General features: G+C 51.0%; 5 protein-coding genes across 5 annotated transcripts; 4 read left to right on the plus strand and 1 right to left on the minus strand.

The window, feature by feature from the left end:
- The first annotated feature begins 2,743 nt into the window (after positions 1-2,743).
- PV05_02704 (uncharacterized protein) lies at positions 2,744-4,644 on the plus strand. Its single transcript, XM_013463287.1, has 2 exons — positions 2,744-3,710; positions 3,767-4,644. Exons 1-2 carry the CDS (start codon positions 3,243-3,245, stop codon positions 4,190-4,192), a joined length of 894 nt encoding a protein of 297 aa, XP_013318741.1. The 5' UTR covers positions 2,744-3,242; the 3' UTR covers positions 4,193-4,644.
- A 457-nt stretch (positions 4,645-5,101) lies between these two features.
- On the minus strand, positions 5,102-6,516 carry PV05_02705 (uncharacterized protein). The gene is made up of 5 exons (XM_013463288.1): positions 6,354-6,516; positions 6,282-6,301; positions 6,179-6,229; positions 5,599-6,128; positions 5,102-5,547 (listed from the first exon to the last, which is right to left on the minus strand). The coding sequence occupies exons 1-5, from the start codon at positions 6,395-6,397 to the stop codon at positions 5,353-5,355; spliced, it is 840 nt and encodes a 279-aa protein (XP_013318742.1). The 5' UTR covers positions 6,398-6,516; the 3' UTR covers positions 5,102-5,352.
- A 397-nt stretch (positions 6,517-6,913) lies between these two features.
- PV05_02706 (uncharacterized protein) lies at positions 6,914-8,068 on the plus strand (the record flags this gene model as incomplete). The annotated part of the gene is made up of 1 exon (XM_013463289.1): positions 6,914-8,068. One exon carries the CDS (start codon positions 6,914-6,916, stop codon positions 8,066-8,068), a length of 1,155 nt encoding a protein of 384 aa, XP_013318743.1.
- Positions 8,069-8,545: 477 nt separating this feature from the next.
- Positions 8,546-9,793, plus strand: PV05_02707 (uncharacterized protein; the record flags this gene model as incomplete). Its single annotated transcript, XM_013463290.1, has 2 exons — positions 8,546-9,120; positions 9,174-9,793. The coding sequence occupies 2 exons, from the start codon at positions 8,546-8,548 to the stop codon at positions 9,622-9,624; spliced, it is 1,026 nt and encodes a 341-aa protein (XP_013318744.1). The 3' UTR covers positions 9,625-9,793.
- Positions 9,794-10,354: 561 nt separating this feature from the next.
- On the plus strand, positions 10,355-13,195 carry PV05_02708 (uncharacterized protein). Its single transcript, XM_013463291.1, has 3 exons — positions 10,355-11,391; positions 11,442-11,777; positions 11,831-13,195. Exons 1-3 carry the CDS (start codon positions 10,763-10,765, stop codon positions 13,161-13,163), a joined length of 2,298 nt encoding a protein of 765 aa, XP_013318745.1. The 5' UTR covers positions 10,355-10,762; the 3' UTR covers positions 13,164-13,195.
- Positions 13,196-13,316: the final 121 nt, after the last annotated feature.

The raw sequence follows: 13,316 nt of genomic DNA on the forward strand, positions 1-13,316 counted from the left end.
ATGGGCGTCTTTGGGCCTCGCGTGTCCGGAAAATGTGGCTGCTGCGGGGCGTCATGCTGACCTCCCGTATCAAATGGCCAAGGCTCGTACTTGGTAGTGACTAAGGATCCACGTCAATCTAGCCAGTCACCCAGTCACTCTTTCAAATATTTATTGTGACGTTTTGATGCCGAAGGCCACCACGATTTGCTCCTAACAGTAACATGGGTAGCCTTTCCGACGTGTCAGAATGGCTTGTCCCAGGAAGATCTGAGCAGTACTTGTAGGCGCGGCCGACTCTCGCACCGATGTCAAAGCTGCCATTTGTGACTTGCCATCACTTGCTTGACCGCTGATTTACTCAAGATGGAGGCAGATCGTCTCTCAGCGCCCACCAAGGGACGGTATACCTGAGCAATATCTAGGCATTTGCCCTCATCGATTGATGTGCTCCATGAGCCGATACATATCCTTGTGATGACGGCAGTCTCTCCTCCGCAGCCAATAAAGCGCATCTCTCTGAAGACAATCTTTGCTCGAGGATCACCGTTGTGCAATACAAATAGAATCGCAGGTCGTACTCGGTACTCGTACTTCGACAGAAACAGATGACACAAAGTCAACCCCTGTGCCGCCCACGCGGAGCGCACTACGTAGGCAACAAGCCGTCATCATGACTCCATCCTGACATGGTAGCACAAAAAGCGTCAGAAACGGATCCTACTATACCTTTGCCATCAGCCAGCGTAGGGGGTATACCTGTGCTAATATTGTCATTGTTATCGTATATGCAGGCATCATTATTCCTGGATCCCTACTGACCATGATTCTATACGCCTGCGGGGTTACTCCCGTCACTACTCGGCCTGCCTGCTCAATGTATGGCAATTCTTCCTACACAAGCATTAACACCTCCGTTTCACACGCCTTGAGAAATTTGGACGCGAGATCGCGGACGACTGCAGCCGGACTAGTGCAATCCGGGGTTTCGAGGCAGATGTTACACATACACAAAGACTCGGCTGGATAACTGCATTTGTATCCTACCACGAAGTTCTGAATGCACCGCATCATGGTCCATCCAGCCATGTGGTACTACAGCGTCTTCTGCAACGCTGTCTCCCAGCAGCAGGAACATCGCACTTCAGATGTTTCGATTGGCTTTTGGCTTCCCAGATGATTTGTCCTTGTGTCCGAACCGGGTGTAGTAGCAAATCAAGCTTGGGCCGTACCCACGGTAGCAATGTCCGGTGTAATGTCGCGATCTCTTGGTGGACATTTCTCCTTGGAGATACGAGTGCTAAGTAGGTACGTTCGAGCGTAAAGTGATTCTAGCTTCTGGACTTGAGATGTGCACATCTGAGCCGACACTACCCCGAGATCACTTGCTGGGGGCGGAGACTTTTGATGGTGCGCAGTGAGTGTGAGCTCAACCACCTACTTCGACACTCTTGAAAAGACTTTTTTGGTCTTCGTACAGCGCAGCGCCCTAATCACCTGAAGGCTGGAATGGGAAACTGTGGACGACTCGACACGTGATTCCTCATTCTTGAGGGGTTGCGTATCCTCATCACAAAAAACCCCTATGCTCTTTCCCCCTTGCTGACTCTGTCAGGTGATTTCATGAGGGACATTTTAAGTGTTTTGTCGGTCTAGCAGGCACGAGACTGGTCACGACATGAACTTCCCACCGAAGAGAAGTCGCGGTACTGTAACAGCAGGCTTATCTACTCGGAGGACTTACAATTGTCTGCAACCAGGCGCATGTTCGTGTCCAATCCACTGGCAAGAATAGTTGTTGTGCATCGAGCGCTGCCTATACGGATAATTACTTTGTGGTCCAGCACTTGCGCTTACTGGGTTACTGGAGACACTTCTTTCGAAACCATTACCTGCCACCACTCCGGCCCTATCGGAGTAGGCAGTCACGCCTCACAAAGTGATCTCGCCCAAGCAGCCAAGACATACATTTTCCTCGGTGTCTTCCTCCTCCATCCTTGGCGCCAACAGTCTGAGAAATGATCAGTCTTGGGCTGCAGACCGTATCCTGCTCATTTTTTGGTTTGTCGAAATAACTTCCTCGTATTATCATCCAAGAACAGGCTCGTGACTCTTCCTCGAAGCAGCAGCTCTGCGTTCAAAACCAACAGCATCATCTCACTGATCTACATAGCTTTCGCGAGAGTCGCCGCTCCTCAAGAGCAGCGTCACGTCCAGATAAGAGGCAACGCATAGATCCGTATCCCTACACATTGGCGTCCCATGGTCATTGCCATTGCCGCTGGAATGGCAGGCAAGGGCAATTGATGAGTGAAATACTCAATTACATGTGATGGCGACCGTTCAAGTCATTTACTTGGCACTTGCTTCAGAAAATGAATCTGGACACAACTGCCAATACATGCAGCTGAGACAAATGTCACGGACAAGGCTGTTGGCATTTCTCAGGTTACGTGGACGAAAAATTCGTGGTCCACATCAGGCTGGTAAAGAGTTCTTGGGCTGGAGAACAAGGCTCTTGTTAGGCTTCCACGGAGGTACAGTCAGCGGATTTAAAAACCCATGATGCCCCTCTTCGGGCGCGCAAAAGCACCCCTGGCCGGAACAAGTCATGATTTAATTCGTTGGATATGGACCATGTTACGTACCCGTCGAGCCTGTCCTCCCTGTCGGCCTAGTGTCCAAGGCCCAAAGTTGCCGGTTCTCCCTTGCCAAGAGACGTCCAATTCCTGTACGCCGATCTGGGCACCTGGGCGTGCATTCACTTCCTTTCACATCCGGGCTTGGACAAACAAACGCTCCCAGGTCTACCGAATAGACTGGGACAACCAGACAACATCGCAGACATTTGGAGCGACCGCCTTCCGCAGATCCATGTTGCCTCTGCCAAAGGTAGGAAAAGGCTGCAAGTATATTATGCATTATGCCGGCGGATGACATTTGCAGAAAAGGCCAAGCGATGCCGAGAGGAAGCCAAGATACCAAGCGGCGCTGTTGCGCGAATGTGGAGGGATTCCATGCCAGAGACAAGAAGTCAAGACTCTGTCGTGGTCCTGGTGCTCGCTGTGGTCTTTTCTCTCTTATAATCATGTTGCTATATCATTGTTTGCTCCCCATGTCACCTCGACTTCGTCCTACCACAGCTTCTCCGGCTGGTGTTGTCGCTGCCACCTCAGATTACAGTCCCCTGCCGCCCCGGTTATGAGCACAAGCTACACCTCGCTCGTCGACCACAACTCCTTGGGTTGTCTTTCACGGCCTTGATGGCCTCGTCAAACCCTGTCTCGCCGCCTATGAGCCATTCTGCGGCATACTACGACAATCGCAGCAGTGTTCGGCCCCTCAGTCACAACCACCACTACTCGCCCACCCTACTGCACCCTCAAGCCGCCCATCTCAATCCAAACCCTCGAAGCCCGACTACCCCTCAGAGAACCGAGCCCAGGCGGGTCGGAGGTTCGGTGTCCAGTGACGAGTCCGGCTCCTCAACTGCCTCAGAGACCGAACGATACCTACATAACAAACAGTACCAATACAGTCCGCAGGTAGAACGAGGTACATGGAAAGAGCCCGTCAGACACTCATACCAGCCTTCACAAATCGGAGCAAACCTGGATAGAGGCAGTCATACTCGGTCGGAGTTGGTAGAGGACAACTCGACCGTGTTCCGGTATATCCAGCCCGAAGCCAGTGAGGAGGCAAAGGAGAACGACCACGCTTTCTGGATCCTGGTACGTTCTCTCCAGCACCGCAGTTCTAAACCACATACTAACACTGTGACCGACAGATCTGGCTATCTTTCCTCGACCCTTTGCACTGCATCTTCAGCGCCCTATATTCCATCTTCGCCCTTTTCACCATCATCTTACTGCTCCCGCTCCGACTGTGCCGGCGCGAATGCTCACCAACCATCACCCTAGTCCGGATGGTCGGCCCTCTGTTCCGCAACCACCTACAGATGATCTTTGCCAAATCGCTGGATCACGCTCATACATTCGAATTCAGCCCCGCGTGTTTGGTCCTGATCCACCTCGTGTCTCCGATCATCAGCCTCGGAAACGCAATAGCCGCCTGGATCGTCGCTGTTTTCTGGCTATTTGCGATCATCATGGGCAATCCCGATGGGACGGAGAAACGGGATGATGGCCGGGCTACCGTCCTCATGTTACGGGACTGGTGGGAGAAATGTTTACTTTCTGCGGTGCGGAAGTGAAATAATGTGTTTGATCTATGTCTGCTTACGAAGGAATGATCACAATTTTTCGGGCCTTTTTGTCTCCGGTCTTGAAGCGCTTTTTTGCGTCCAACTTTATGCTGTATGTGTTTGGTTGCTATTTTCCCAAACTCCTGGGATGACGACTATTGTATTCTCACGATGCGCGCGCGCTTTCTACACCGTGGAGATAGGCTGAAGAGAGCCGTGGGCACAGGCAAGTGCCTGAAAAACAAAGCGCCTATTCAGCTTTGGAACTGTGGATGACAGATCCCGAGGCCTGCGTGTATTCGATCATCTCGAGATCAGCGGGATCAGCAGCGGCGGTTATAACCGATGCAAGTACTGGCCACACTGGCTTCAACCACCTCGCATAGGAAGAGGTACTTAATACAGCGCATCGAAAGTCCGGTTCTTGCCGCCTTATGTCTTGTAGACACACAAAAATCCAGTTTCTGTTGTTTTCTTCTTTTTCTCTCTTGTCAATGCTACCCACAACGTGTCACTGCACTTTTATTCTACGCCGAATCGTCAATAAATACAAGTTCAAGTAGATCGCAGATTAGGGCGCGGTGATTGAAGTTGCACCACGTCTCATCTCGCTTGTACTGTCATGACTTGCATTGCGTGTCTCAGCACGCCGAGCTCGGCCATTATTACATACTACGTAACATTGCGAGCTCGCTTTGACCTTTTGCACAATCGGCTATCCCGGAAACTTGAAACACTTGAGCCTCTTGGCTCGCCGATGGCCAATGTGCCAAATCTCTTGTGTCCGAATTCGTACCAATACCAAGAAAATACAAGGCATTGGCAAGTTTGGCACGCCACATCCATTTTAAGAAGTGTGCGGTAGTACCGGTGGAAAGACCTGGGCGTACGGGGAGGAACTAGAGGAATGGCAAACAAAGCTGACCTGACCTAAGACATAAGACAGTGACCGAATAACGACATCTGAAGCCAGGAAGCCTTCGATTGCGGTGAGCAGACTAGCTGACTAGCAGCCGTTTTCGATTGATATTCTCTTGGACCACCCACACGAGCTTGATTTGTGCCCGATTGACCATCTGCCCTTGTGCGCCATAGCCATGCAGATAGAAGCACATGCTCCCTCTTCTAGATTACAATCTTCAGGAGACAAAACCTCGTAGCTGGTTCGATCACAGATTCGTCAGGTAATCCTCAATCTCGTCCTTCGTGAGTTTGCGGAAGCGAGGACCGACAGCACCCTCGACACCTTCAAAGCCGAGTAGATGGTTCGCTGGCTCGCCAACAATACCGATCTCGACTGTGTCTCCGTTCATTTCTCCTTCAATGGTTTCCTTCAGCGTCAATAATGCAATGTGAATGGCGTCCTGAGGAGCACGTCAGTCTAAGCACTGGATATTCAGCGCTGAATCTCCTACCTCGAGCTCCAATGAATCATTGTATCTCTTCTCCAAGAACGTCTTTGCACTCGTCGCACTCTTACCGATGGCCGTTGCTTTCCAGGGAAAATAACTTCCGCTAGGATCGACTTGATACAGACTGGGTCCGCCTTTGAGTATCCCGCCAGTTTTTCTGCTTGCCAGCTTGGCCTCTGCTTCCGTCTCGCCCTCTTTGGCCTCTGTGGTCTCCGGTTCGATGCCATCGTCCCATCCGGCTATTAGCAAGCTTACACCATACGGTCGTACACCGCCTGACTGGGTCGCTTCTTGCATCACCCGCGCAACGTCCTGGACCAATATCCGCGTGGGTGGATATTCGTTGTAGATGCGCTTGTAGTTGGTATGCGATACCTTACGGGCTTTGTCGACCAGGACTCTGTAGTCAGGACCCATGCCGCTGTAGACCATTCCAATGTTGGGTGTTATCAGGGAGATTTTCGAGAGTGAAGGAGCATCGATCAAGGGAGACGAGGACTTCTTTTCTGTTGCGAGGACAATGCCGTTCGTTGCTGACCCATTGGTGAGCAAGTGATGCCATAAATGACCGCAGAATATATACCTTTTATCCCTAACGATGTTACACCTTGATTGACTGCGTTTAGGGCATATTCTGTAAAAGGTGTGAGCTTCCAGCAACGCAGACGGTGATTAGCTCCATGTACCTATCTGAACGAGCTTGCCGCTGAGAGGTTGTTAGCACATAGGGTCCCGCGCATCGAGTGGTAGCGACATACCTAGGCGAGAAAGTTGTGAGGGAGAAGGAGTATCTGTCCGCCATTCTGGCGAAGTAATGACGATCCAAGAATTTGCAAAGTGAGAGTCCTCTGGATATGCGACGGTTCGGAAAGATCTGGAAGAAGCTGAGGGTAGAGCTTTAGAGTATGCAAAATGCTACCTGTAGGTCGATGCATGTAGGCAGACTCTCCACGCAATGCGGTCGCGTTTGTAGATTCGGCAGACCTGCCACAGTTGGCATTGACCGGTCACCACAGTCCCCGGACAGCGGACAACCCTTCAAAATCGACACCTGGTTTCTCGCTTGACTTCTTCTCCCACTATCTTCCCTCTCTGTCCCTGGATCGCGCCGAGCTGCCAATTCTCGGCGCTCACTATTGTGAGGAGAGTATGAATATAATGCGCGGCTTTATTCTCGTTCAGTGCTCCTAGATTTACGTTCTTTGTTTCATGTGCACTGCTTCAGACAATTTCTCTTTGACCATGTCCATATTTCAGGTCGGGAGATTTTGTGGCATCTCAGAAATCAGCTAACACTAGACACCACCTCTTTCACGACATGGAACCTACACAGAGTCCCCCCGCAGACACGGCCAAAGAGAGTACTGACTCTTCAGCCCCAACCTGGACCTACCCGCCGAGAACCTGTCGGCTGTGCCTTGAAGATGTCTATCCCACCGTCACCCTCTACCCTCCAGGTGTGCCAGCTCGCTTGCAGCGCCCCCTCGTCGAATACAAAAACGACGACGAATACGGCCGACTTATCAAACCATGTCATTGCAAGGGCGGCATGCGATACATCCACGAGCTCTGCCTGCGACGGTCTAGAACCGAGGTCAACCGCCCAAACTCGCTGTGGAAATGTCACGAGTGCGGTCACCAGTTCAACTTCAAGCGTCTGACGATCCAGAGATATCTGGGAAGCAGAGTCTCTTCCGGCATCTTGACCCTCCTTGTCATGGTGTTCATCATGTTCTTCCTTGGATTCGTTGCCGATCCGATCCTGAACTTCTACACCGATCCCTACGAAACCCTTCTGGGTCATGAGGAATTGTGGCAAGAGGTTACAGTCAATCAATCTGAGGACGCAATGTCTGGCTGGCTTCTACATTTCACGAAAGGCTTGGTTTCCATGGGCGTCTTGAGTTTTCTCAGAACCATGATACTCAACCCTTTTCAATGGTGGAACCTGCGCAATACCGGCTTTGTCTCCAGCAGAGTTTCTGGGAGAGCTCCAACAGGACGCAACCGTGCCGTGAATATCAGCTGGATCGTGATAGTAATGGGCGTCTTTTCTGCAGCATGGTTGTTCTATCAGTGGGTTCAAACAATCATTGGCCGTTGGCTCCAACGAATTGGTAACAACATTGTCGACACCCAGCTGCCAGGAGACGACGACGACCTCAAGCCTCCGCCAGATTGGAAATATGAACCTACTAAAGGAGATGATAGCGCCGAAACCCGGGGCTCGGTTCCTCTCGAGGATGAATGGGTCAAAGTTCAAGCAGATCAAACGCCACAGTTCGGGAACGCAGGAAATAAGTCAAGTCAAGTGAACTCTGCACCAAATCAGCAGACATCAACAAAAGAGGACGACAGCACTGAGCCGGTCACAACCAGGCATTCGATCCCAGGAGCATTTACTTCTGCGACGGCTTACGGTTCAGCAGTCGATGAAGCGCAGCATCAGGGGTGGTCCTTCCGTGGGATCTAGCAGCGTACTCCCGCACAATCCACTCTACTATCGCCCTACTTTGAGTTGTCACATCTGTCTCAGTGAGGTGCCAATCAGTCTGTGCGCGAAGAGCAAGTGCTTTCTGCTCATCAGCTTCATTGGCGTTATGCCGCTGATTCTGATGGCAGTCTGCAAGGCCGAATTCTATCCCAATGGCATGTCAAATTCTCGTGGCTTGCACTGGAACGTATTTGGTAAATTCATCCGCCGAGGCTCAAGAATGAACAAACAATCAGTAGCTGTCCCTTGTCAAGACCTTCTTGCTTGTTTATCCTTCTCCTTTGAACGTCCAGTGTACACTCCTGCTTCACATCGCCGCGGCAACATAGTGAAGTGTCTGCTACTGCCTTTATTGTGCAATGAGTCGCTCCTGCTTTCTGTCCGCTTCAACACCACGACAACGTCGTCTGAAATAACAGTACAGCACAATGGACTGCACTCCACAAGTTCTTCAACATGCCTGAGTCCATCGACCTCTCAGAGTCTGCACTCTTTTCATTGTATGCCCGATATCCTGAAATCAAGTTTGAGTCCAGCCAGGAATTACTGGTCACCGATGAGAACTTCTCGTCGCCATGTTCGAATGTTACTGATCGTGATGATACTCAAATTTCCAGGGAATCAGAGTCGACAGCCTACACTACACCTCTCCGTTCAAAGCCTTCCTTTGTTGAGCCTGCCGAGGGGCCGGAGGGGCCCAATCTAGCCGAGTTCCTCGAGCAAGTTCGAGACGCACGCCTGCCAGATGTCTGCAAGAATGGCTTCAGTGATCTGGCAAGGATGATCGAGGATCTCAGCTTTCTGCTGTCGCATTCGCGTTCCCAGACATTGGAGCAGCCGCTCAGACTGGACAAGCAAGAGATCTTGCGCCAAAGCGACCCATTACTGAAGCTGCTCCGGCGCGCAAATTTGAATGTCAAAGACGAAGTCAACAAAGTCTCTTGCATTAAAGGTCTGGCACCCTTCATGGTGATCCCTTCTGAGCATGATCTCTGGTCTAATTACCGACAAATGGCCCGACTGATTGTTGAGTGAGTAGGGTCTGGGAGTTCATCTAGATCACAACAGCACTGACTGCTCATAGGTACACTGCGCTTCCATGCCGGACAGAGCAGAAACTCCTCGAAGCGCTAGCGCACCTATTTGATGCCTACGTATACCATCCTTTTCTCGAGCTTCTTGCTGTTGAAGCTATCGACCATGAGACCCAAGACCGAATCAACGAGCTCTACGACGCTCTCATGTCGCTTCTTGCCAACTACAAGATATGGTGCAGAGGAATGGTAGATATCAAGCAAACCTACATGGTACCGACACGACGAGCAATACGGAATTCTCCGAAAGTGATGCAGGAAATAAGGGAGATGGAAGCAAGCAAAACAGCAGCTAGAGCGGCTATAGGAAGACCAGAGGCACCAGGAATGCAACCTGCGGATGAGAGACTCATCCAGGAGCTCAATCTATCCACCAGTCGCAGGCAATGCACAGTACCTCCAAGGAACAGACGCAGATATCGAAGGGAGCATACAGTCTAAGACGACTCAGTTGAGGGTTAGTCATGAGGTTTCACGACGATGCATGCGCCATGCTCCAATATGTAAGATGGAAGATGGCTGTAGAAGAGACTTGGAGGATCAAGTTCTTCGCTCACAATGTTCCCATGTGGCAGCAAAAATTTGTAAAGATTGGCCTTTCTCCTCTGATAAGGTCGGATGCTTTGACTGTGGTTGTAGAGTCAGCATTGCTGCCGCCTTTCTACGCCGTGAGACGGATTCCCAAATCTCATTCCTTTCCAGCTTCGCGCCTTCTCGTCCTTACCACCTAAACTAACGCCTACCCACCCACCTACCTTGTTTCATCGTCCACCACGAGCCTGCGGTTCCGATAGCGACTATGTTTCTTCAACTCTCATCAAAGGTCAGGTGACCAGAATCCAGGCGAATTTAAGTGACATCGGCAGCTTGCATTTCAACTCTTTCCAATAATTCATCTTCCAAAGCTCAAAAGGTACGTCATAAAGAGCATTAAATGAGTCGGGAGCCTGTGCTTACATTTCTTGGATCATCATCATCTCTGATGCCATCCAAGTGTCTTGTCGTGCTTGTCAAAGATTTCGCCCCCAAAGTTATGCCTGCTCCAAGTGGAGATTAAGCACCGAAGCTGGCGAGGTATTGAAACCACAACTACTTGAAGCTTATCCGCTTCCATACAGATCGCCCGGCACAATCAGTATGCTGGAAAATCAGGCCTCCCAGTGCTGGGGCAGGGCGATGTGTCAGGTTTTGCTGGCAAGGCTTGTGCCTGTGTGTCGGCGATCGCACTCTTGCACAGATACTGGCTGCAAAGCAAGCTGCATACCCAGTCCGGCGTAAGAATCTGCCACCAATATATTCTTCACTTTATGTGAACAAGGCTGAAGTGCAGTCGAGGATTTCACCCAAATCTTTGCAGATCTTGTATGACTGTGGCCACTTACACTGTTACAGACGGATTGCCGCACTTCCGAACAATTGTCTGTAGGACAGCTCTCGTTCAGCACCTAGCTCCAGTCGGGGCTTTTTCTATTGTTCGAATGTCGGCTGTGGGATGTTGAAGCTGTCCTCTGGAGATTTCCTGCAACCCTTGCAGCCATTGTGCCGAAGGTGTCTCGCTTTGTCAAGAGCCTAGACGGCCATGGACATCCTGAAGCCGCGAGACACGTACCAGCCAGTCAATTCCAGTGAAAGGGTCTTTGACTCAGGTTTCGACGTTGAGCTATCATCGCTGGACAGCAAGACAAAAAGCTTCAAGTCTGATTTCTCAGCTACAATCAGAGACCAAGCGCCCCTCCTCGACCCTTCGACTGATCCAGTAAGCTACGACACAGCATGTCGCCGGCGATGGAAATGGCCAGTCTTCAGAAGCCATTCTCGGCTTTACGGCTGGAAAACAGGCGCCCTCTGTGCTGCGGTCTTTGCGGGAATATCGCTGCTGATCAATCTTGTCGTCCTTGTATGGTTGGCTACTCATAAAGCAAGCTCGGGACTTGTTGAGCTCTTCCATGGGAGTTGTAGCAAAGCCCAAAGTATGGATCTCTGGGTCCACCTTGCGATCAACGCTCTCAGTACACTCCTCCTTGGAGGCTCAAACTATTGCATGCAATGTCTGTGTGCCCCAACGAGACAGGACGTCGACGCTGCCCATGCCAAGGGGAAGTGGCTCGATATCGGAGTACCCAGCACTCGCAACCTTACCAGAGTTCCCACCTACAAATCGGTCATGTGGTTTATGTTCGGCCTCTCTTCAGTCCCTTTGCATCTTATGTAAGTGACCAATTCTTCGCTTCAAGCTCGTCCTCCTAACGCTTTCCGAGGTACAATTCGGCTTTCTACAAGTCTCTAGCGACCAATGACTACGAAGTCTATACCGTAACGCAAGACTTCGTAGGAAGTTCGTCCTTTAACACGACAAAGGACGTATCCGATTTGATCAATCAGTTAGCCCTCGTCGACCCGGGCCACATCCAGTCCGAACTAAGGACTTCCGACGCTTACGAGCGGATGGAAAAGGTTGACTGTATCAATGCATATGCGAAAGACTTTATTACAAACAGGCGGAATCTTCTACTGGTCGCGCGAACCGACACAGCTCGAGTGAACGTGCTCCACTTCGAACCCTGGGTTTATACAAGCTATGAGCCATATATGTGGTGAGATATTGCCCATTTTCATCGAGCTGTTCTGCGTACTGATGCAGCCTTAGGATCTGTACCAGCGACCCGGATATCGATAGCAAAATACAAGTCCCTATTGGGACAGATGGAAACCCGCTTCCGTGCGAGAAGTACGTCTCCAAGGTGGCGGCCATCGCGGACGAGTGGAAACCCTATGGCGACGATATTCAGTACTGTCTCAGTGAGCGAGTTCCGGAAACCTGCAGCTATAACGGCAACATTCCCATCGTGGCCGTCGTGTTTGTTGCCAATCTTTTCAAGATGATAGGCATGCTCTGGGTTGCGTTCCGCCTACGCAATGCCCCACTGATTACTGTTGGCGATGCAGTGGAATCTTTTCTGAACGAACCGGACTCCACGACTAAAGACATGTGCTTGCTCACAAAAGAGGATGTTGTAGGACTTGCTCGAAGCAAGACGCACTGGAGTGCTAAGAATGCAGGAGTTACTGAGCCGAAAGTCGCACGTCTACAAGCGCTGCGGTGGTTGAAATCGGCCAGCCGTACTCGCTGGTTCTTGACAATCGGGTTCATTTCGCTCACTCTGATCGTTGTCAGCGTTCTGCTCTCCATTGCCGTCAGGGCCATAACAACAGCCGGCTTCACCGTTCAAGACCTTGGGTTTGGCAAGGTCAAACCCGCCGCCATCATCACAGGCTGGCGAATTGGCGCCACAGGAGGTGCTGCGGCTCAAATTCTTTCATCGGTTCTGCTTGCAAATTTGCCTCAGACAATCTTCTCCTTCCTGTACCTCAACCTCAATGGTCTTCTTACCAGCATGTGGGTGGCATCGGAATGGAGCGATTTTGCCAAAGAACGGAAAACGTTACGTGTCTCCAAGCCGAAAGGAGCACAGCGGAGCACGCATTTCTTGCAACTGCCTTACAAGGTTGCTATGCCATTGATGATTCTGTCGGGACTCCTGCACTGGCTGATTTCGCAGGCAATCTTCCTGGTAGTCGTCGCCGAGTATAATCCTGACGGGACGCTGCTCAGTCCGGTGGCTGTTGCGTCGTGTGGGTTTTCTCCGCTTGCAATGATTCTAGGGATCGCGGCTGGATGTGCAATCATCATTGTCACATTCTTGCTCGGCTTTGGCCTGCGTTATGAACCGAGTATGCCGCTGGCTGGCAGCTGCAGCGCTGCGATTTCGGCTGCATGTCATCCGCCGGACTGGGATAGCGATGCAGCCATGAGGCCGATCAAGTGGGGAGTAATACCTGACACCCTCACCGGCGAGGACGGTGTCGGCCATTGCTCGTTTACAAGCGGAGATGCGTGGCAGCTGCAAGGTGGTAGAAAATACGCAGGCTGGTCCACAGGTCGGACAAGGAGGCCATATCTACATGTGATAGAGGAGTAAGGGTATATAGATGATCATGAACTCAATCAGCATATTTGTGCAACAAGGCAATATGGAGATGGGTGTGCAAGGCCGACGAGGCTGTAGTAGTGTAGCTGTACTCCGTAGTGTAGATGTAGTGTAGCCAATCGAATCACTACGTCATTCCACTTT

Source organism: Exophiala xenobiotica (genome assembly GCF_000835505.1).
Source record: "Exophiala xenobiotica strain CBS 118157 unplaced genomic scaffold supercont1.2, whole genome shotgun sequence".
Lineage (NCBI taxonomy): Eukaryota > Fungi > Ascomycota > Eurotiomycetes > Chaetothyriales > Herpotrichiellaceae > Exophiala > Exophiala xenobiotica.

Coding starts and splice junctions, on each gene's coding strand:
- PV05_02708 (XM_013463291.1), top strand. CDS start 10,763: ATGGACATCCTGAAGCCGCGAGACACGTACCAGCCAGTCAATTCCAGT. Junction 11,392..11,441: donor TCAGTCCCTTTGCATCTTAT/GTAAGTGACCAA, acceptor ACGCTTTCCGAG/GTACAATTCGGCTTTCTACA. Junction 11,778..11,830: donor AGCTATGAGCCATATATGTG/GTGAGATATTGC, acceptor ATGCAGCCTTAG/GATCTGTACCAGCGACCCGG.
- PV05_02705 (XM_013463288.1), bottom strand. CDS start 6,397: ATGGCGGACAGATACTCCTTCTCCCTCACAACTTTCTCGCCTAG. Junction 6,302..6,353: donor CTCACAACTTTCTCGCCTAG/GTATGTCGCTAC, acceptor ACAACCTCTCAG/CGGCAAGCTCGTTCAGATAG. Junction 5,548..5,598: donor ATGATTCATTGGAGCTCGAG/GTAGGAGATTCA, acceptor CGTGCTCCTCAG/GACGCCATTCACATTGCATT.
- PV05_02704 (XM_013463287.1), top strand. CDS start 3,243: ATGGCCTCGTCAAACCCTGTCTCGCCGCCTATGAGCCATTCTGCGGCA. Junction 3,711..3,766: donor ACCACGCTTTCTGGATCCTG/GTACGTTCTCTC, acceptor TGTGACCGACAG/ATCTGGCTATCTTTCCTCGA.